Consider the following 23,431-nt stretch of genomic DNA (forward strand, 5'->3'; position numbering starts at 1 on the left):
TTGTGGATTATGGGTTAGCACTGTACAGAGCGTTATCTGATTTAGCTGGGAACGTTACCTGCACGTCCAGGGTGATTCACATGCTCTCTGCTATGCCCGTACCCCTCCCATGCCAGGTGGCCTGGGCTTGTTGCAAGCAGAAGATGAGGCGATATTCTCCTCCTTTGCTCTTCCTTGCCTCCTGACTACATGCCCCGTATCACCGGGGCACGCAGGGCTCTCCACATCACTTCAATCCTAAACATGAGACAGAAGTAGGAGTCAGAACCATGCTATTTGGGGTTTAGATAACAATTCCGCTGCTTGTGAGCCCACATTCTGGTTTCTCCTACAGCCTTACAAAACCCACATGAAGAGGTTGGTCGGCCTTGAGCTGCCTTTCCTCCGAGCAGGCTCCCCTGAGGGAAGGCACACAGAGCTTTCTGGAAGCTGCCTGCCCGGGCGCCGGAGGTGAGGCCCAGGTCCACCAACAGCAAAGGCAGAGCCATTCCCTGGGGAAGGGGCTTCACCCCCGCTGGCAGCGGCCCTCAAGCCTCCCCAAACACACGCCTTGATGGGTGACAACCATGAGTTCCCTTTGGGTTCGCTGGTAACCCTCATGGCCCTTCACAGCAACCCACCACCCACTGGGACACCTCAAGTTTCACCAAGAGGCACGGCAAGCCCCAAGCCAGCTGGGACGGTCGCCCCTCGCCGAGGGGTGCCCAGAGGGCTGCTGAGGGTGGTCGGTGACCATCCCCCCTCCTCAGGGACCCAGCAAGGAGCGCTGAGAGAACGGGAGGCCGGGTCCGGCAGCGGCAGGGCGGAAGGCTGAGGGGACGAGCGGCTTGATCGGGTTGCGGGCGGCGCGGGGCTGAGGGGCCGGGCGACGGGAGCGGGGGCTGACCGCGGCGGGCACAGGCGGCGGTGACTCCCCGGCTGCCGGCAGGGCTGGTGGGGCAGAGGCGGCGGGAGCCTAAATAATGAAATAGTTTATTTCATTTTCAGCAACATCTCAACTATCAAAGAAATAAACTCCAGCACAGATGGATGGAAGACTTCTCTACAGTGTAACTAAGTGGGCTCTGACTCCAGGGGTCTGAGTTGCAGTGACATTTTATTATTCATCCAATAAGTTAGGAAGCATGAGAAAGAAGTGCTTTATTTCTGAGCTGGTATGAGGTCATCAATGGACTGGCCTTTCTCAAGGAGTTTTTCCATTTTAATGAGGAGCTTCACACCATCCACCACCATCTGCACCAGCTCCACCTCAGAGAAGCCAAGACGATCAGCATTGGAGACATCAAACACCCCTCCGACAGCAGCTGTGTCCACACCACCTGGAGCAAGAGATTTACTTAGTACACTGACCACTGCTAGCACAGGGAAGTCTACCTTTCTTCCCTCACTAGCCTGCAGTGGGAACACAGCAAGACACCTCTCTAGAAGTTGCCACTGCCGCCTCCTATGTGCAGGGAGATGAAGCTGCACGTGACTGCCAACGTGAGCCACTGAGCACGCCATTAGGCCAGCTCTTTATTCTTGTAAGCCAAGAACAATCTAACCTGTGCTCAGAAGTACCTGCTGTAGCTATTTCCTAGCCAGAAGTTAAATCAAGATTCCGACCCCTTCTTACAACAGCAACAGCTTCCATCAGGTCCACCTTACCTGGTGCTCAGAATACCAGATAGGACACACCTAGATAACCAGATACAGTAAGGTCTAAGAAGAGCACTGGCACCTCCAACCCCTCAGGCTATGATTTTAAGGCTCGGATCTCTCCATGGGCTTACAAGAGTCCCTTTTGGATGGTCTGACAGGCACTGCCAGTGTGAACCAAGACACAGCTCTGGCTGTAGCCAGGCTTTTGCTGGTGTCTTAGGGCAGCCTGACTAGGACATCACTGTATCACCACCTCTCACCTGTGCCTCGTTTCTGCAGCCGAAGCCTCTTAAGGATTTCTCCGAACTTCTCATGTTTCCCAAGGTTTGGTAGCTTGATGTGCACACCAGCACGAAGCCCTGTTCCAAGGTTAGATGGGCAGGTCAGGACGTAGCCCAAGTGTGGATTCCACATGAACTCGTACTTTTTGGACTTGAAGAGAGTTTCTATCTATAAATAGAGAGAATGGATGTTTAGAGATTGTTCTCTGCCCAAAGGATGTAGGTCATCCATTAGTGCTCATTTACAGCTTCAGTTACATAGCAACAGCCACAACAGTCTGAACAGCTATTTGAGTCAGTCCCATAACCTCCCTCCATTTGGGAAAAGGGGTCACCAACAAGGGGCTTTTAAGGCCTTACTCTTGCTCCTAGCAGTGAGACAGGCTAAGTTTAAGCTACGCTATGAAATCTGAAGTCACTATCTGTTGGGAAGCTTGATTTAGTACGTGTCAAGCTGGCATGTCTGTTAGGATTAGCGGAGGGGATGGTAAGGCTCAAGTTCATATCAAGACTAGAAGCTGAGAAAAGCCTTCAGCTTAGAAACTTCAGTCCAGCTTTGCTCGTCCACATTCAAGCAGTTTCTCCTCCCACCCAGGGTGTCTCAATGTTTGATTTATAGAGCCAGGTAGTAATCCTTTAAGTACGGTTTAGACAGCTGGATAAGGGTACCACATCAGAGGACACATTCTAGATTTCATAGCCACTATGCTTTGCCAATATAGGTGGTTCAGAGCCCTCACAGCTCTGGACCTCATCAGGGTGTTCCCAGAGACCCAAGCTATGAAGCACCACCGTGCAGGACTCAGGAGGGGGCTTGAAAGAGTTTGCATTCTCAGCTCTAACCGGAGAAATATGTACCATTTGAACCTACAGCTCAGGCAATATTGATTTACCTGTGTTAGCCCAGTACAGAAGCGGGTAAATACTTCCTTCATGTTGCCACCTTTCTGCATGGAAATAACTCTAAGGTGATCCTCCTCATTGATCCAAACAAGGAAAGTCTTGTTATCATTGTGCCTAGGAGACAACGCAAATAACTTGTTGTCTGTCCCACTTGACATTTTCAAGATAATTGTAATAGCACCAAATTACTCGTCATTGCAGCTTTTATTTTGAGAGGCTCATTTAGTTGCTTCTTCAAAGAAATTAATCTTACCTCTTTTGCCCGTGCAGGACCTAACAGAATTAAGCCAGTAGTTTTTACCCTGCTCTTTTCAAGGGGTAGTTTGAATTGGCATATATCAAAACAGGTCAGAATGAGTAATAACATGACATTAGCCAGTCTTACAGTATCAAACCCTAAAATCCAGTCACCCTGAGTTTACAAATTTAATGGATTTCATCTGTTCAGCACAGTTTGCAGGAGGGTGATCAGTACAGACTTTGGTGCAGCCCTGTACAGCGATGTTCATAATGACACTGTGTTGACAATGTATAACAAAGCCTTTTATCAGAATTTTGTCAGATTCTGTTAAACTGCACTTTGTACCTTATTAGAGAACTAGGTTGAGTTTTCACTATTCCTTTTAGATCAGGGCTCTTCAGAGATGCTACAAAAACCCGAGCTGAATGTAGTGGCATATCCATGTATGTTTGGCAAATACCAAAGGGCCCCTCTTGTCCTAGCTTGCAGCTGGCAGCAAGTACTAACGTCAATCTTTATCATGCTGATAATTTTTCAGCTTGCTTAGGATCAAAAACTAACTAGTACCTGAGGAAAGTTATTTATGCAGACAACACTGAGACTTTACACTTTAAGCTGGTAGATTAGTCATGCCCAGATGACAGCGCTATCTAGTGCTGGCAATCTGCAGGTAGATGACGCAATCCTAAAGGTGACCTACAGAAACAAAGCATGCTTCCTCTGGGTTGTACCAAAGCAGCTACAGTAATAAGATTGGAGTATTCCAGCTGATAAAAACCTAGCCCTTGGCTTACAAGGGAGCAAGTTAATTATGCTGCAGAAGCTCCCGAGATGCAGAGTTTTATGTAGGTGACCTACATCTGACAAGCAGGATCCTTCTTTTCCACACCTCTGCATCAGTCAACTCATGTCACCAAGTCTCTGGGGGCAGGGGGGGACATCTTATCACTAGTATGGGTAAAGCCATACTAGTCCAGCAACCGTGAATTTCTGCAAACAGAAGTGATCAGACTACAAGGGAGCAACTATGCATTCAGTATCAGGTCTGAGCTAAGCCAACGCTATGGTTTGTTACCACAAGTTACTCTAAGCTCCTGGGACAAGAGCTGAATGTAGTGGCACATCTACTCCTTTAGAAGTGATCTACTTGCACAAGCTGATTCAATTATTGGCTGGTGCTTCACTAACCTGTGCTGGATGGGTAGACGCTGGTTACAGGCTACCCAAGCTGGCTTGTTCCTAGCAGCCTGCTGTAGTGCATGGTAACACTTGTTCAAATTCTGCTGGTTTAGGTGCAACTTCCCCAGAGAAGACTACACAAGTTTTTCATTAGATTCCATATTACGAGTTCAGAAGCTGCCATTTTGCCCAACAGTACGAGCCACAACCAAAACGGCAAGATTTTTTTGCAGGGACTTTGTACGACTCCTCCCTTCCAGGCATACTCACCAGATACCCCTGGCATCAGGCCAATCTCGTGCCATCCCAGACGCCAACAGAAGAGGAGAAACTGGCTTGTCAAACAAGAAGTGATCATCAATCAGCTGTTGCTGCTCTGCATCAGTCATGTTCCTCAGAGCATAGTACTTCCCCTTGAGATCACCCTTCAGGCTCCCCAGAGCTGAAAGAGAGAGTCACCTTTAGGATGGGACCAAAGCTGCTAGACATTCCCGGTACTTTAGAGACCACACACAAAGTATGCCAATGTCTGATCTGCTGGGTTTGGTTCCTCCCTTGCTTTCATCTGCAATGGCAATGCCTTTGCAGCATTACAGAACTTAAGGCAGTATCAGATGATTTCTCTGCACCTTCCAGGCTTATACAAGTAGCCTTTGTTCCCTCACATGACGTATAGAATCATTACTGCTGTTTAACTGTAGAATTGGAGCGCTTTCTTCCAAGGAGAATCATGGTCATGAATACAACAAACAGTATTATTCTAGTCAAGGATGTTACCCTGCCCTTGAGAGGTTTTGGAACAACTACACACTCAGTCGCCAGAATTGCACCTTGAGTGTGTATCCTTTCCTCTCACTTAATGGAGTTGGGAGGCAAGAGAAAGAAAAACATGCAGCTGAGTTCCACTGAAAACTAGGGCTTACTCTAGTGAACCACACATTTGGAGCAAGACTACACCCCTAAGCAAGATGAACCCTAATGAAAGTCAATTAAAAGCAGCCACAAAATGCTGCAACCATGACTCAAGCCCTGAAGTTGCTACATACCTGTTACATTTCAGGTTTGAGCCATGATGAACCAACCTCTTTCCACACACACATAGAAAGAAGCTTTCAAGATCAGCAAAGGTCAACTTAATGCAGTGTGGCTTTCCCTCTGACATGTGCTCTTGCTCTCAGCTAAAACTGCAGTGCTGATGCAGCTGTAATGTAATGAGCCTTTTTTGGAAGGATCCACGTTCAGACTAAGTCTTGAAGGAGGCTGCTTTTGCCAACTGCCTCCATTTTCAAACTGCAAAGAACACCTCTCACGCAAAGGACATCAGTAGTTTCCCCGGCGCACCCAGCTCTCCCTTTACCTTCAACAGAAAGCTTTTCGATAGCCCGCCTCTCTCCTCGACTACAGTGCGGGGGAAGACAGAATCCACGGATGCTTCTACCAGTTCTGACACGGGAACTTAGCACGTAATTGGGATCCAGGTCATCACCTCCCTACAAGATTAGGAAACCAGTGAGTACAATGTACTACAGAAATACACATAGCTCCCATGCATTTAAGTGTGCACCTTGTACTTGAGATATTGACTACTTGGCCTGTAAGCCAGTGTCTAACTTCAGGACTATTTTCTTCAGCATTAGCTAAAGTATCTGTGTAACAGAACTCTTCTTTTGAGGCTAAGGCTACGGCTACTAAGTAGTGCTAGAAGATTGGGATACCACCAGCTCATCAGTTTTATGTCCATTTCAGACTACTGTCTGGACTTCTGTTACCCTTCAAATCTACAATCCAGAGATATCAACATGAGGCAAACCCTTGCTGTTTAGGCAGATGTTTACTCTTGCAAATGAGAATTATTCACTACTGTCATCCAAAGTATCTTAATTTATTTTCCAGATGACTTACGGCTAGCCAATCAACATGGCATTAGGAATTCCTAAAGTAACATTTGAAATCCATAAAATGGGCAGAAATCCTTACTCGTAGCCATAACAATGTCTATTCTATAGTATGAGACCACCAGGTGATACTTAAGATCCAAGATCAGACAGTAGAAAGTGTTAAGTTCTATGACAGTCCTTGACTCCTAGGACATCATTGTTTAGCTTGACTACTATAGCCCACCGTTCATGGAAATACACGGTGAACGTGTTCGGCATGACCTACGTTGCAGCAGTACATGAATCGAGCTCCGGCTGCATGCCAGCTGCCTGGTTCTACCCAGCCCCTGACATCCTATGGCAACAAGCTCTTAAGTCTGATTGCACTGGACACACAGCCTGGGGGTCCGTGCTGGGTGAAAGCAAGGGGGCAGAGCCTGAGCAATCAGTTTAGGCAGCTGCTAACAATCTTACCCATTTCTCAGACCAGCATGCATCAGTAATTGATTAAAAGTTTATACCTGCAGGTTATCAGCATTCAGGTCAGTCTTGTGCTTATCAGTTGGTTTGTAGCCACCATGCCTGTCTTCAATAACTGGATCAAAGAGCTCCTTAAACACTTCATAGCTTTCTTCATCACCAGCTACGCATCCTACTGTCATTATGAAGGGATGGCCTGGAGTGGTAATAAAGTCAGAAGAGCTAAGTTTGGGTGACGTTTGGCTGTACTCCAGCGTAGCACTAACCAGGCAAGTTCTTTAGTGGTAGGTCTAGTCACTTAGAAATGCATAAAAACCATTTGGAGAGACCCTACATTTTACACTTCATCCAGTTAGTCAAATGCAGTGCTACGGAAACCCATAGCTATTGCCATTAAACCACTCATTTGTCAAGCTTGGTTTAGGACAAATTTGCACAGCACATCCGATTTCACTAGCAAGTTTAGACCACCGGCTAGAACCGTACATCTAAACAGCCATGCTTTGCTGTAAGCAAGCATGCTTTGCTTTTTGTTTGTTCTGCTACACAGTTGCATTTCTGTAGTCTGCTCATAAATACCACCTCCACGAGATTAGTTTTAAGTCACCATATTCAAAAGCACCAGTTACTTCAGCTGGCTCACACAGAATATTCTCAATGCATTTTACCAGGATTATCAACCCCAGTCTGAATGACATCATCCAGGGTGAAGCCACTGGGCGTGACTCTGTCTCTCAGTTTCTTGTATAAATCCAGGGTTAGAACTTTGGCCATGTGGTTGTTGTGGGTGCTCAGGTCCGGGTACTCCTCATCAGGAGGCAGTCTCTGATTATTTAGTTGGGCCATTTTGATATTGCTAGAGTAAAAATAAATACTGTAATGTTAACATGTAAACACATCTGCTCCCCCTTTTTTCATAGAAGTGCTAGAGAACATCACATAACCAGTTTGGAATAGGAATAGACCAGAACAGCCAGGTAAGCTGGCATTTCCCCCCCCCGCCCGGGTTGTATTATAATTAGAATGCATTTGGTTTGTTTTTTTTGTTTTTTTTGGGTTTTTTTCCAGATTGAGAGTATTTAGCTAGGACGTGCCCCGTCCTTCAACATCCCAGCGCAAGGGCTGGGGCTCTCCCCGCTCCTCCCAGACACCGCCCGGGTGAAGGGACGCGCCCAAGGTCGCACAGAGCGGCCGTGGCAGCACCGGGCAGACCCCGCCGGCGGCTCTGGGGCGGGGGGAGTGGCCGGGCCGCCGCAGGGCTCGGGGGGGCTCGGCCCCGCCGGGACCCCGGGCCGGGTGGCAGATGAGCGGGGCGGCACCGCGATGCCCTGGGCGGGCAGTCGCGCCTCCTCCCGCCGCTGCCGAGCGGGGAGCGCAGCCATGCCCCGGCCCGAGGAGGGATACCCCTGGCCCCTCCGCGCCCACGGAGCCCCGGCTGCTCCCCGCCTTGGGAGCGGAGGGGTGGGAAGCATCCAGCAAGCTATTATACAACAGACGGCTCCCTGGGGGGACCTGGCTGGGGCGAGCATATGTAGCTACCCTGCTAAATACCGGGTTAATCTGGTTTTAGAGCGGGGCCCGCTCCAGCTGGGGGCAAGCTCGGTAAGCACCTGCGCCGCGTCCCCTGCCCGGCTGCCGCTGCCCCTGTCCCGCGCTGCCCCCCGCCGCACCCGCAGCCCCGCTCCCCCTCCTCGGCAGGACCGGCTCCGCCCCGCATAGTTGGGGGGGAAGAATTAATTAAAAAAAAAACCAAAAACAAAAAACCCCACACAACTTATTTTAAAGCTGCAGGACGCCTCGGCTGCCCCGGGACTTACCGAGGGCTCCACAGCTAACGCGAGGATGTCCGCTCCGCTCCGCGCCCCGCTGCTGCCCTAGCAGGAGTGGTGCCCCCGCACCGCCGCCGCGCCTCTATTACATAGAGCGCGACCCGCAGCCCCATTGGCTGCTATTTATAGCCCATTCATTCCATTGGATGAGGGGCAGGAGGGCGGGGCGAGCGCCCCGTCGCTAGGAGGGCCCGGGCTTGCCGCCATTTTGCTCGGCCAGGGGGAGGCAGGGCAGCGTGGTGGCGTCGTTAAACACGTACATGTGTGTGTAAATCCATTGCCACGTTCCCTCGGCCAAGGCGTGTCTGCAGGTGGCGGTGCCGTTGCACACCGACAGGGGCACGTGGCCTGTCGCCATGGAGGCTTCACACCTTGGCTGAGGATTCAGTAACGGGTGTAATAATCCACCAGTCCAAAAATAAAGGCTTTGTAGCGCCAGGAGCGGCATGCCCGGAGTGGAGTGAGCGATTAACTGCCCCCGAGTTGGCTTGGCAGAACCGCTGGTAGGGCTGTGGGTCTGGCACTCGGCGCCCGGCAGCTGAGAGCGCTGGCCTTGTTCTGCAGGGGAAGGCCCTGCCACTCGCCCCGCACCTCGCCTCCAGCACCTGCAAAGCTGTGGGCTGGTTTTACAGCTTAACTTGAGAGGAAGTAGGGTGGTTGTGTAAAGCACAGCCGAGCCTCCTGCTCCTGTCATGTGCCAAAAAAAAAAAAAGCCTAAAGCTTTATTGGAGGGTGGCTGATTGCCCGCTGAAGGCAGAAGCAGGAAGGCTGGGATTTGACCCATCTAAAGCTCATGTGAAATTCATGGAAACAGTGACTTCCACTGGTGTCTTTGTAGGAATGAGCAGGGTTTGTCCCAAAGCTAAGATACAGCTCAGAATCCCATTGTTTGCAGAATCCCATTGTTTGAGAATCCCATTGTTTGCAGAGGGCTGAAGCACCTCTCCTATGAAGACAGGCTGAGAGAGTTGGGGCTGTTCAGCCTGGAGAAGAGAAGGCTCTGGGGAGACCTTACAGCAGCCTTCCAGTACCTGAAGGGGGCCTACAGGAAAGCTGGAGAGGGACTTTTTACAAGGGCATGTAGTGATAGGATGAGGAGTAATGGTTTAAAACTGGAAAAGGGGAGATTTAGCTTAGATATTAGGAAGAAATTCTTTACTGTGAGGGTGGTGAGACACTGGAACAGGTTGCCCAGAGAAGCTGTGGCTGCCCCCTCCCTGGCAGTGTTCAAGGCCAGGTTGGATGAGGCTTTGAGCAACCTGGTCTAGTGGAAAGGTGTCCCTGCCCATGGCACGGGGGTTGGAACTAGATGATCTTTACCATCCCTCCCTACCCAAACCATGCTTTGATTCTATGATTCTATGAAATAAACATATTAACAACATGAATGACTATCTTGATCTGACTTTCACCTTTACATAATGGTTTCTTTATCTTTCTCTGACATGTATTTCTCACAACAGAACCCACATTTATCCTCCTGTCCAAACAGAGAGTGTACTTACCCATGTGCATGCGGATCTGAGTCGCAGAGTTCCTTTCTTTGACATGAGTTGTGAATGTCAGGAGACATCAGCAGAAACTCTTTCCCCACCACAATTCTTTCAGCACCACAACCAGTACCCTCACCCAACAACGAGAAGCATATGCACTTTACAGAACTGCTTAGGATTTAAAAAAATATATATACACCTAGAGGAAATCATTACCAAATAAAAAAGCATAGACTGCTTCAAATAAAAACACGTTGTGTTTGGCTGCTGTCCAGATTTCCGAGTTATTCCAGGTCTGACAGACTGAGATGCTGAGCACACAGATCTCCAGTAGAAGCCGAGGGACCTTGGCAAGTCTGGTCTCTTATCTCCCAGATCAAAGAACAAATCCTCTCTCTAGGTCGCCTCTGCCTTTTTAACCTCACAAAATCTTCCCCTACGTTTTACTAGTTTCACACAACACTCATGCTTCAGAATAGTGTAAATTGCAAAGAATGCCATCACTAAGCAAGTATTGAATGTATTAAATATAAGTGTCAAATCATACAGAGAGTCCTCAGAATAAATGTAATATTGCTGGATGACCTCAGTTGCAAACATAGTTCTGATTGTGGATGTTTTTTATGTAAAACACCCAGGTTTTATTTTTAATTTAGAACAATAGAAATAAAACTAAGAGCATTTTCTTACATTACACCATATTTTGGTGGTGTTTTTCTTCACAAAAAAAAAGCACATCAGGGTAGCTACTGAAGGCTCCTCCTGTCTCATTCCATAATCTATTGCCCCACAAACAGAGAAGCAATTAACTTGTTCTGCACTGCTACAATTGTTCTGTAGATTTGTGGAGTCAAGGTCACCTCAAGAACCAAAATCCAAGGATCCATTTCTATTCATTGGATACGCTCTTTCCCTCACAGTCCTGCAGAACAGGGAATGCCAGTCACTGTTATAAGCTGGTAGTAGTCTCAATGGGCCATTCATTAGAGCACTTGCGACACAAACAGACATCTCTTCTTCACAAAACTTTTGTTTGAAAAGAAGACATGGAAAGAGAGTCACGGGTGCAGAACAACCAAAATATACCCAGTTTACATGTTTAACAAACAGTGCACCCTCCACCCCCTTTTCCTCACCGCTATTTGTCAAATCTCTAGCACGCAGTAAGTCAGAAGTGGCTATTACCTCACTGGGTTTTAGCCAGGCAGCATTTTAAGATTCGCTGAAAGCTGTGTGTAAATTGGATCCTACCTTTGTTACAGCACCCCATCCCAGCTTCCCTAGTGACTTAATTATAGATGCTGTGCTGTGTGTCAACAGCCTCTGATCAACTGTTTTATCTAGCTCATCTGCTAAGAGAATATTTTCTTTAGATAAGCCTGTATGGCCTGTTAGACTGTGATAAAGGCACCAATACTTACTTTCCCTGCTGGGATGATATCTTACTGCATACTGACTTATATGCTGCATTGCCCTTCTGCAGGTCAGGATAGAAAGGAGGGGTGATTACTCCAGAGATCTCTGCGCTGAGCTTTAACAAGGAAGAATTAAGAGAAGTTAATCATGGGCCATGCAGCTAACTTCCTAAGAGGCTTAATTATAAATGTTGTGCAGCATACAACTGCAAGAGGAGATGGCTGTTAGTGAATGTGTCTTCTGAAATTACTTGCGTGAACGTAAGATGAACCTGGAGAATTAGAGGATAAACACCTTGAAAATCTAGAAGAATATTCCAGATTAGGAGACAGCAAGGGAAAGGGTTTTGCTACATACAACTGAGTTGTTTCCAATTCCTAATTGACAGCTAAATAACACTGGAAAATGAAACATAACACTCATGTATCAGTAGATTAAAGAAATCGGTTATAGCTGCATCTGCTTAACTTCCCAAATGAAACTTCGCTTCCCATTTACATTTACTTCTTAAAATATATTTGCCTAGTTATTATCCTCGGTGTATTTTTTCACATTGCTTAGGCAGTCTGTTGGAAGTTTCCAGTGAGCTGAGTGCCTGTGGAAACTAGGAGCTGCTGAGTGTCTTGCTCTTGCATAGTCAGGCCTACAGTGATCTGAACAGCAGACCATCATAGGAAAGAAAGGACATAAGAACATAAACAATGACAAAGGTGACCAATGACACTAAAAATGACAGAAAAAAAACCAAACAAGGTAGGTGCAAACATAAAGACACAGTAGAGCCATGATTGCCAGTCAGAAAAACAGCTGAGTAGGAGTTCGCAGTTTAAGAAACCTCTGAAACTGCATACATTATGTTTACATTAGATGGAGGAGAGTTTCATAACAAAATAACAAAGACTACTGCAATTATGATATGGGCAGGTCAATAGCATAACAAAAAATATGTTCTCACTGAAGATAATGGGAAAAAAATCCCTTGTACTTGATGGAATCATATTCATTAAAAAAATCACAAATTGTCATCTAAACAGCTCTCTATTATTATGTTCTTGGTTGTGAAAGGATGACTTTTCCTTCACCATTGTGGATTATGGGTTATTGGTGAACGCAGCACCGTACAGAGCGTTATCTGATTTAGCTGGGAACGTTACCTGCACGTCCAGGGTGATTCACATGCTCTCTGCTATGCCCGTACCCCTCCCATGCCAGGTGGCCTGGGCTTGTTGCAAGCAGAAGATGAGGCGATATTCTCCTCCTTTGCTCTTCCTTGTCTCCTGACTACATCCCCCGTATCACCGGGGCACGCAGGGCTCTCCACATCACTTCAATCCTAAACATGAGACAGAAGTAGGAGTCAGAACCATGCTATTTGGGGTTTAGATAACGAGTCCACTGCTTGTGAGCCCACATTCTGGTTTCTCCTACAGCCTTACAAAACCCACATGAAGAGGTTGGTCGGCCTTGAGCTGCCTTTCCTCCAAGCAGGTTCCCCTGAGGGAAGGCACACAGTGCTTTCTGGAAGCTGCCTGCCGGGGTGCCAAAGGTGAGGCCCAGGTCCACCAACAGCAAAGGAAGAGCCATTTGATACAGAAATCGGAGATCTCCAAACCCCCTTGCTTTCTAACTTTCCTCACCGAAGTGGGAAGCTAGGTGCGGCTGGGTAAGGAGTCCGAAAGAAAACTCAGTAACACCAGAGTGCGTTATTAAGCAGGCATTCTTTATTGCAGCGCTGGGCAGCACTGGGGATTATCCACCATGAGTGCTCCACCGGTTTGGTAAATTTTCAGAGACTATATACCATAAAGTTATACATAGTCATAGGATTTCCGAGAACTCATTTACATAGCCAAGAGATATGCAAATATCCATTCGCATGCGCAGTCATTTTCCCTCGTGGTCGTCGGGGGTCTTCAGATGAAGGCCGGTAGTCTTCCTCACTGTGTTTGCTGACTGACCCCTGCTTCTGCGCGCACTCAGTCTAGGGATCAGGTAGGCCACGTCCTTTGAGGTTGCAGATTCCCTTATCTCTGTCTTCCTGTGCATCTGCTCATCCCAAGGCCCAGCCATCTGAAGTGAGACTATCCTGGAGCCTCCTTATCTTACAGCCATTACCACTCTTCAAATTGTAAAAGCTTCCCTTTGTTTTGTATATCTATGTTAATCGAGTGTCTAAGGTATTTTCAACATCCCTTGCTCTGGGGACCCCAACTGTTTCATTCCCCCCTTTACTTGTTACTTGTAAATTCTTTTACAAAGGTTCCAAGTTTTCATATTTCATTACCTTAGGTAGGATCCAAATTTCCAGAGCTAATTTCTTCAATTTATACCATAAAAGGCAATTTAAAGCTGTTAGTATAATGACAAACACTAACAATATCAGAGTTGGTGTCAAAAACAGAAACAATAGAATTATTAACAGTCTCGAGTCAACTTTATGGATGTGGGTCACAGAATCACAGAATCACAGAATCACAGAATCACAGAATGTTAGGGATTGGAAGGGACCTCGAAAGATCATCTAGTCCAATCCCCCTGCCGGGGCAGGATTGCCTAGACCATATCACACAGGAACGCGTCCAGGCGGGTTTTGAATGTCTCCAGAGAAGGAGACTCCACAACCTCTCTGGGCAGCCTGTTCCAGTGTTCAGTCACCCTCACCGTAAAGAAGTTTTTCCTCAAATTTAAGTGGAACCTCCTGTGCTCCAGCTTGCACCCATTGCCCCTTGTCCTGTCAAGGGATGTCACTGAGAAGAGCCTGGCTCCATCCTCTTGACACTTGCCCTTTACATATTTATAAACATTAATGAGGTCACCCCTCAGTCTCCTCTTCTCTAAGCTAAAGAGACCCAGCTCCCTCAGCCTCTCCTCATAAGGGAGATGTTCCACCCCCTTAATCATCTTCGTGGCTCTGCGCTGGACTCTCTCTAGCAGTTCCCTGTCCTTCTTGAACTGAGGGGCCCAGAACTGGACACAATACTCCAGATGCGGCCTCACCAGGGCAGAGTAGAGGGGGAGGAGAACCTCTCTCGACCTGCTGACCACACCCCTTCTAATACACCCCAGGATGCCATTGGCCTTCTTGGCCACAAGGGCACACTGCTGGCTCATGGTCATCCTGTTGTCCACTAGGACCCCCAGGTCCCTTTCCCCTACGCTGCTCTCCAACAGCTCTGTCCCCAACTTGTACTGGTACATGGGGTTGTTCTTGCCCAGATGCAGGACTCTACACTTGCCCTTGTTATATTTCATTAAATTTCTCCCCGCCCAACTCTCCAGCCTGTCCAGGTCTCTCTGAATGGCTGCGCAGCCTTCCGGGTCCTGTGAGTTGGGATTTCCATGGTCCTTCGGGTGCCTTCTTGATTCTCGAGTAGTGGATCCAGGCAGTGTGCTTCTCAAGCTTGACCGCAAAACTTGAAAAGGACTGCTCCATTTCTCTTTGAGAGGGTTACCTGAAATATTTTTAATGTAAACACAATTTCCAGGTCTAAACAAATGCACTGGTGACCATAAACCATTCATAGGTTTCCTTTAAACTGGTCAGCAAAGTATATGGGTTTTCCGCTGCTGGATACAAACCTTTAACTATCTGATTTATTGCTCGCAAATCCTGCACCCATCGATAAGTTTTGCCATCAGGTTTTTTTAACAGGTAAAATAGGTGTGTTATACTCTGAAGAGAGACCAACATTAAGGCATAAATGAGATCAGATGCTGCCACTCAGACGGCTTTATTGAACGAGAGGGCAGAGGGAAAACAAAGCAATAGGAAAGGTAGAAAACTAAGCAGGAGAGCGGAGAGAGCAGCAGGGTTAGTCACCACCACAGATCCAGCGGTGTGCCGTCGGTCCTCTTTCCTCGGTGGGGGGGTGTACAGACGAAGAAGCAGAAGTAGGCACCGCCCGGAGGAGAAGGCAGGCAGCGGCAGGGGGAGCAGCAGCAGCAGGGGGAAAAGCAGGGAGGCTGTAAGGAACCTGTGGCTGATCCATGGAGTTGTGTCATCCAATGGGCATGTGTCTCCATGTAGGTCTCCTCCAATGGATGCGTGTCCACAGGCCTCGGTAACAGAGCTTGTCGCTGGCAGATAGAACATGCGCACTTATCCCAAAATAACTAAACGCACCTGCTGTCTGCCCCAAAGAGTCTATTTTATGGTCCTCCACACCACCCCATGGCTCAAAGTTTGTTATGTCGGCCCAGATTGCTGTCTTCGGGATCCTGTGGTGGTGGGAGAAGAAAAGGATAGTAAAGCAGGAAAAGAACATTTGAACTTTTTACAATCAGTTGGCTATAATCCTAAAATGCAAACAATCAACAGATTCAAACAATTTGTACAACGGATGGCTTCGGTTGGTGTATTCAATGCCACCCGGTGATGAGGTAGGTACGAGTTGTACAGTATTAATGGTGACAATACACAATAAGGACAACAACATTATACAACCACATAACATGTTAAAACAGAATGTGCTTAATTCACTGGGCACTTGGAAGTCATGAAAAGAATACTACACGAAGGCAATGCCTCTTTGTTTCATCGTTTAACAACTTAAATATGTCAATCGACAATTTGTCAGACAGAAATAAATTCAAACAAAATTAGTCTTCAGACCTTAGTTTAAAATACTGCTTATTGCTTTTTCGAACAGAAAGTTGTAGGCAAACATTATTTATCTCTCTCATGAAAGTTATATTGAAAAATGTGGCAGCCCTCATAGGGAAATTTGTATTTTAACAATAAAGCAAACTTAAAAATCTTGTTCCACATAACAAATAAAACAGGACACACTTACATACCAGGTGGACAGCTTCGTCCACCATCTTGATATGTACATAGTAATTATCTTAACAATATCTTAACAATCTTGGCAAATTTTTAACAATATCTTAACAATCTAAAGAGCAACAGTTTAAAGAGAACAGAAACTTAACAATATCTCAACAATTGAAAGAGAATAGAAAGTATCTCAGGCCATGTTGGAGGTTTATGGCTCTGGGGGATCAGAAGAAGGAGGTGATTGTCCACAATTGCAAACACAAGGCCAATGACAATTACAGGATAAATCATAACCATAAAAAGCCAGAAGATTAAGTATTCCAAGAATGATTAAAATAAAAGTTGAAAGGAAGAGTGTAACCAGAAGCGTAATTGCAGCTCCTGGTGACAGCCACATTCTGTCCTTTTTAATTCTTACAATTCGTTTGGCTATTCACAGATGAGCTTGCTGCCTGCGTTGCGACTGAGAGACTGGTGGCCACGCTGCCCTGGTCTGATGGAGTTGGGGGTCTGCATACGCAGTAGGAAAATGGATTTCCACACCCCCAACCCAATAAGGAATGCTCCAGCACCTTCTCCCGGAAGGGCTGGAAGGCGCATGCGTGGTTTGGGGAAAAGTGTGTGCAATGAGATCTAACAGATATATTATGCACAAATAGGTTTCACACAAGATCCTAGTTACCAAGCAATTTTCCACACAGGATTCGGATGCACCAGTTACACAATCCAGGCACACAAGCCACAAAGTTCTCATGAAGTTCTGGTCTACAAACACAACAAGTGCAGGGGTAATCGCCTCAGGGAGGCGGCACATAAATCTTCACAAGGCTCTGGCTAAACAGGGATTTTCGTCACACAACCCCCACCCCAATCGTCCCTGAGAGGCACACACAGAAAACCGGAACTCCACACACAAGAACTCCCACCCCGTACATCCCTGAGAGGTGAACACATAATACAGACACGTGATACAGATCAGACCTGTCCGGGGTACACAGGAGAAACGAGGCAAAGTTAAAGCAGATTAGAAGCGCAAGCCAAAGTTAAAGCAGGAGAAGGGCGCAAGCTGAAGTTTAAAGCGGGTTGGGGCGGCGGGCGACGCTGTCGCTTTAAGGGATCGTGCAGAGTATGCAAGTCCTCTCTAATACTTTTCACTCCTTGCCTATCTTCCAGTTTCAGGGGATATTGTTTTATCCTAACAGGCCGTGTTCTCTCTTAGTTTAACAACAATCCATTCTGCATTTTTAGCTTTTCCAGGCATTCCTGAGGCCCACACTCCTGGATATACCTGGTCCTTTATTTCATGTATAATTACTTCCCTAATTTGGGGTCAGTGAGAGCCAAACTTAAAGTTTCAATGTGATTCTTTTCTGGTATTTTAAACTCAATTTCTCCATTTTAAAATTTTATTTCAGCATTCAATTGTTCTAACAAGTCTCTTCCCAAAAGTGGTCTAGGAGCATCAGGCAGGCAGAGAAATTGATGAATTCCTACACTTTTTCCAATTTTGAATTCTAATGGTTTCAAAAAGAAAGCTTTCTCAACCTGCCCAGTTGCTCCCACAATGTTAACATTTTGTTTGCTTATTGACAATAAGGTCTGATTCAATACTGAAAATGTGGCACCTGTATCTACTAGAAATTCTACAGTTTTCTCTCCTTTCCCTAGCTGCATTTTTACCCAGGGTTCTGCTCGGGAAGATTCCCCTGGTTCCAGTCAGTCAGCTCCTATACCAGAAACCATTACCAATTTCAGTTTGAGACAATCCTTTTTCCAATGCCCCATCTGCTTACAATACACACACTGATCTTTCAGGAGGGGTTGGTTTCCCCTCGGTGGGGCACTTGCACTTGTCTCACAGTGTTAGTGTTATTTCCCGGTAAGTTCCAGAGGGTTTCTGGCCCCCTGCGGTGCGCACAGCAGCCGCTGCAGCACCGGCAGCCGCTCCGCCCTCACTCTACCCCCGAGTCTCCCTATTCCGATACGCCTGCCATGCAGTCTCCAGCAACCTCTCTAAATCTCTCGCATCCATTCCTTGCACTTTCTGTAGCTTTCTCCTAATATCATCTGCCGATTGTCCCAAAAAACAGGGATCCACTGTTCCCGGCAGAATTCCAGCCAGAATCAGAGCCTGCACCTGGGCTCTGGCCACTTTCACAACCATCTGCTTTTCAGATTCGCTAAACGCCGCATCCAACATTGCATCCACATCCTCCCAGTCAGGCTCCTGGGTTTTCACGATTAGTTCAGATCCTTTCACAACCTTTTCAGGATCATCCCGACAATTCCCCGCAGCATCTCCTTCTCTATCCCCTCCTCTAATCTTTCATTCTGTGCACCAACCTTTAAACACTTTTGTACAATGCTACAAGCCAAGCAACATCCTTTTAACCTCCAATTTTGCTTTTTTTTTTTTCTTCCTATCGCCAGGACCATAGGGTCCTGGGGTGCTAAATTAATTCCACTTTCCTTTTGCCACTCTGGGTGATTCCACAGAGTAAAGAACATATCTGCATAACCCACTTCATCCCATTTTCTTTCCCTTAACAAAGTATTGTAATCTAAAGTTCCATTAACAGGCCATTTTTCTCCGTCATATAACTTGTATAAAGGCCACCACTGATTGCAATATTTTATCAAAGTCTTATGGCTCACATTTCCTCCAGGTGGTTCCCCAATATCTTTCCAGTGAGTCAGAATGCAGCCCAAAGGGCTCTTTTTCAAAACTCCACCCTGTTGGTTTCCCATTCAAAAATTTATAACACACAAAGACAGGGACTGGGGCCCGAACACTTACACACACACGCAGACAACAATTAACAATTACTATAGACAGGATTTCAGGTTCCCACATTTATCAATCACTTTGTCCTTCTCCGGCTGTTTCCCTCGCGGGATAACAGAACCGTGGATCTGGACTCCGCACTCGCTTCGTACGTATTTGTACGTCTCACTCACACAATCACACAAATTCAGATACAAAGTCAAGTTACAATAAACAAATTTTCCTCTGAACATTCACTCGCCCCCCCGCCAAAACCTCGGGGAGACCAACAAAGGTACAGAGATTACAAAGTTAACAACAGCAGCTGCTACTCCCCAGATGACAAATGCCGACATAGGTTATTCAAAGTTTCAAATACGCGTATACCAAACACGTACGTATTACTACGCATATGTAACCAAATGCCACCCGGCGGGGTTCTTACGAACCGCGACTTATGAGCAGCCCCAAATACAAATGCACAAACAAACGATCGCACTAACCAGAAGATTAATACAAATCGTACATGCAAATGTCAAAATCAAATACAAATGCACAAACAAACGATTGCACTAACCAGATGATTAATACAAATCGTACATGCAGATGTATGCCACCCAGCGGGGTTCTTACGAACCGCGACTTATGAGTAGCTCCAAATGACCAGTCCCAAAAACAGAAACAAAACCAAAACAAAACAAACACAGAAAGAATGCCTTTTCTTACCAGTGGTCCTCGTCTGTCCCCACAAGGATCGGCTGAATCGGAGAGTCCCTCCAGAGAAGTCTCCGGGGCCAGCCAAGGGAGTCTCCGAACCAGGGGTCCTGCAGCCGGACAGAGAGTCTCCTGCCTGGCTCGCCCAAACTGATACAAAAATCGGAGATCTCCAAACCCCCTCACTTTCTAACTTTCCTCACCGAAGTAGGAAGCTAGGTGCGGCTGGGTAAGGAGTCCAAAAGAAAACTCAATAACACCAGAGTGTGTTATTAAGCAGGCGTTCTTTATTGCAGCACTGGGCAGCACTGGGGATTATCCACCATGAGTGCTCCGCCGATTTTGCAGATTTTCAGAGATTATATACCATAAAGTTATACATAGTCATAAGATTCCAAAGAACTCATTTGCATAGTCATGAGATTTCCCAGAACTCATTAATACATGTAAATGTCCGTTCCGCATGCGCAGTCGTTTTCTCTGGTGGTCATCAGGGGTCTTCAGATGAAGGCTTGTAGTGTTCCTCACTGTGTTCGCTGACTGACCCCTGCTTCGTGCAAACTAAGTCCATGGATCATGTAGGTCATGTAGGCTGTGTCCTTCAAGGCAGCTGTTGCAACTCCCTTATCTTTAGGTTTCTGTGCCTCTGTTTTCCCAAGGCCCAGTTGTCTGAAGTGAGATATACCCATCGAAATTAAAAAAAGGCTCCCCTTTGTTTATTTATATAATTAGGTTAGTCGAATGTCTAAGGTATTTACAACATCCTCCTTGTTCTTGGGGCCCCCAAACAGACCTTGTTGAACCAGGAAGAAATTCTTTCCAGCTATGCCTACCTGGGATAAGAAATAAAAGGAGGTGATACCAAGCCGAAACTCTGATAGTGGCATACATCATGTGTCTCTGAAGAAGCAGCCTGCTAACTACTCCAGCTTAAGGTTGGTGTTCATACCTAGCAGCATCCACATTGAACAGTGTTGGAGAAATGGGAGACTAAAAACATAGTGCATACTTTGGGCCAAAAAGTTATCTTCCTTTTAACACCTGCAGTAGGGTCCATAATATCTATGTGTGCACTTGCAAACCAGCATTTGAGGTGCTGTTTCTGACTGCTCTCAGACTATTATAGAGGGGCATTTAGTGGTTTTGAAGGCAAGAGAGAACCTGTGAATTCAGCTCAATCTTAATTTGTTCACTTCCAGTAAAGTACCGTATAGTTTGTTAGATAAACAGTGGAAGGCAAGACAACTAAAATTTTCTCCTTCAGTAAGAAACCAGGTACGTTATCTACTACTGCAACAGCAGTGTTAAATTATTCGAGAACACAGTGTTTCTCGTCAAAATCTCCCTGAACTAAAATAGTCCTCCAACAAGCAGCGGCCAAAGCTGGTAATACATTGAATGAAGAGAAAAGAGACAGATTTCCCTTTTCTAGTAGAAGTAGACTTGTGGAAAACTCCTGAATATTCACATATTAAAGTATTTAACTTCTTCCTTTGATAATTTCCAGGAGGAATTTCAAATATTGTAACTGTGTTCCAGCAAACTCTTGCTGACGTCGCAGAGCCCTGGAAGTATGCCCCCCACAAGCCGGCACAGAAATGGGACTTGAAATTTGTTTTGGCAGCACCTTCAGTGTGAGGTGGAGGGAACTGAACAGTCTCTAGTGCAAATGTTGAACTGGCAGCCCCTCAAATGCTAGCAGACAACCTCCAGGTGTTTTTTCTTAGTCAGTCTTTGGAAGGCAAAGTTAATTTTACCTTTTAAAATGATTGTTTGATTGCAGCCTAACAGTATGCTTCATAAGTTATGAGTATTTACCTAGACTAAGAGCTGATGGAAGAAGATCAGGATTATTTAGGTAGCAGCTTGCTGTAAATTTATGTTCTAGCTGTTTCCATTTATACTTACATGATCATATTACCTGAATCTTCCAGTCTTGAAACTCACTTCATAACTTTTTGTACTGATTTTAACAGCCATGCCAAAGAATTGATGTGCTGTGTTGAACCATAGGTCTGCCAGCCCATTATCTTGTCTTGGGCAGGAGCAAAGAGCCTTACGCAACAGACAGAAAAGAGGGCAGATGGAGAGGGATCTCTCCTTGGGCCTCTCTTGGCCTATGCCTAAAGGCCGTCTGAGTTGAGGTTACATGCCTACTGATGTGTGTCACAGAAACACAGGGGCCTACCTTTGGTAAATTTTGTTCAACTGCTTTTTGAACAACCCCCCCTCCAATGGCCTGATAATTTAATTGAAAACATCATATTTCTTGTATTGTGAAGACTATTGATGAGTCATTCTTCATTCAGCTCTACACTATTCATGAATTCATAGATGCCTATCCTGTTCCTCCATTACCTCTCTTCCTGGCAGAAACAGCCTAATCTTTTTAGTTCTCTGAAGATATCTTGGAATATCTATGATTATTCCTGTTGCTTTCTCTTTAATTTTTCTAGTTTTGGTCAACTTAAGGAAAACAGAAGATGATGTACAGCATTGAAAATGTGGGTTCAGCATAAATTTACATGGCAGCATAAAGTTGTTTTGTTTGGCTCTTTCTTCCTGTCCTCACATTGGTTGCTTTTTTGACTAGCCGAACATACAAAGATGCAAATAAGATTAATTTTAAAATCTTCCTGTGTCTATAGTTTTGGATTTTGCTGTCTCCTAAACACCAGTGCGTGTATTGCTGAAACAGTGCAGGCTTAGTTGCTGTGTTTTTCCCTAGGATTTATGTAAAGGGCTTCGACTGGATTCTCCAGTAATGTGTGTGACTCGTGCTCGTACAAAGTTGAGAGTGGACAGTAATGACAAATGGATTTACAGAAAGAGGTCTCACCATGCTGAGATCCACAAGTCTTGGGGAGATCCTGCTTACTTTGGCAGATGTTTGGAAATGTTTGTTTTCCCCATTCCTCTTCATGCTGCAAGGACATTAACATAACTTACCTGCCATTCGTATCTAGTGAAGTGAAATGTGTGTGCTAGCTAAATAAATACACTTTCAGAGAAACTTCTGTTGACAAAGTCCATATTCAAAATAAACCCGATGTCATTGAGGACTGCATTCTATAGCTGGTTTTCTTTCCACAAGTCTAAAAATATTGCTGTTTGTGACATGAGTCTGTCTCTTTATTATCTGTGTGCTGCTGGGTTAGAATGTGGAAGTGCATTTTTATTAAAGAAGCCATCATTTTTGCACTTGTCACAACAGTCATACTGAGAGTTACTGAAGTTTCATATCTCTGGAGGAGTCCATAGGGTCTGTTCGGTGTTCACTTTTAAAAGTATTTCAAAGTGATATTTGTTTGCACATTTTCAAAAAAAATTGTGCCAATTTGGTCTGAATTTACTCAATATTACAGGTGGGGGAAAGGAGTGAAATAAACCAGGGCTACATTCTGATAGCAGATACTTCTCTTACACAGTAGTTCAGAAGCTAAAGCACTTGGCCTGTGGATTTTAGTTCCTTTCTTGTCAGTACAGGCTGGGAGGTGATGGCCTGAGCGGCAGCCCTGCTGAGAAGGGATAGGCAAAGGCATGGTTGACCTGACCTAGCATTGCGATAGCACCACTTGAAAGGACTAGATGACATTCAGGGGTCCCTTCAAGCCAACAGTTTTGTGATTCTTTACTCATTAGTGTTTCACTGAGCATCTCTAGACATTAGTCAGGCCTTTCTTCCTATTCAGGTTCTGAGTACCTGGGGGAAGGGGAGGAAGTTTCCTACTGCTGTAGACCTTGAGCTGCTGTAGCTAGTGGAGAAAGGTATGCCCTTAATTTATGTGTCCTGCTGCTTTGTGAGCAGGAGTACCTGGTCAAAATACTACTGGAAA

The 23,431-nt window shown here is 45.9% G+C and overlaps 1 protein-coding gene and 1 pseudogene across 1 annotated transcript; one reads left to right on the plus strand and one right to left on the minus strand.

Moving 5' to 3' along the window:
• LOC137668902 (protein FAM118B-like) overlaps nt 1-23,431 on the plus strand; it is a 257,128-nt pseudogene that overhangs the window by 38,758 nt on the left and 194,939 nt on the right.
• LOC137669001 (creatine kinase B-type-like) lies at nt 1,033-12,585 on the minus strand. Its single transcript, XM_068410850.1, has 8 exons — nt 12,495-12,585; nt 7,271-7,458; nt 6,644-6,798; nt 5,603-5,735; nt 4,516-4,687; nt 2,816-2,939; nt 1,902-2,091; nt 1,033-1,319 (listed from the first exon to the last, which is right to left on the minus strand). The coding sequence occupies exons 2-8, from the start codon at nt 7,446-7,448 to the stop codon at nt 1,141-1,143; spliced, it is 1,131 nt and encodes a 376-aa protein (XP_068266951.1). The 5' UTR covers nt 7,449-7,458; nt 12,495-12,585; the 3' UTR covers nt 1,033-1,140.

The sequence above is a fragment of the Nyctibius grandis genome, chromosome 11, assembly GCF_013368605.1.
Source record: "Nyctibius grandis isolate bNycGra1 chromosome 11, bNycGra1.pri, whole genome shotgun sequence".
NCBI classification, from domain to species: domain Eukaryota; kingdom Metazoa; phylum Chordata; class Aves; order Nyctibiiformes; family Nyctibiidae; genus Nyctibius; species Nyctibius grandis.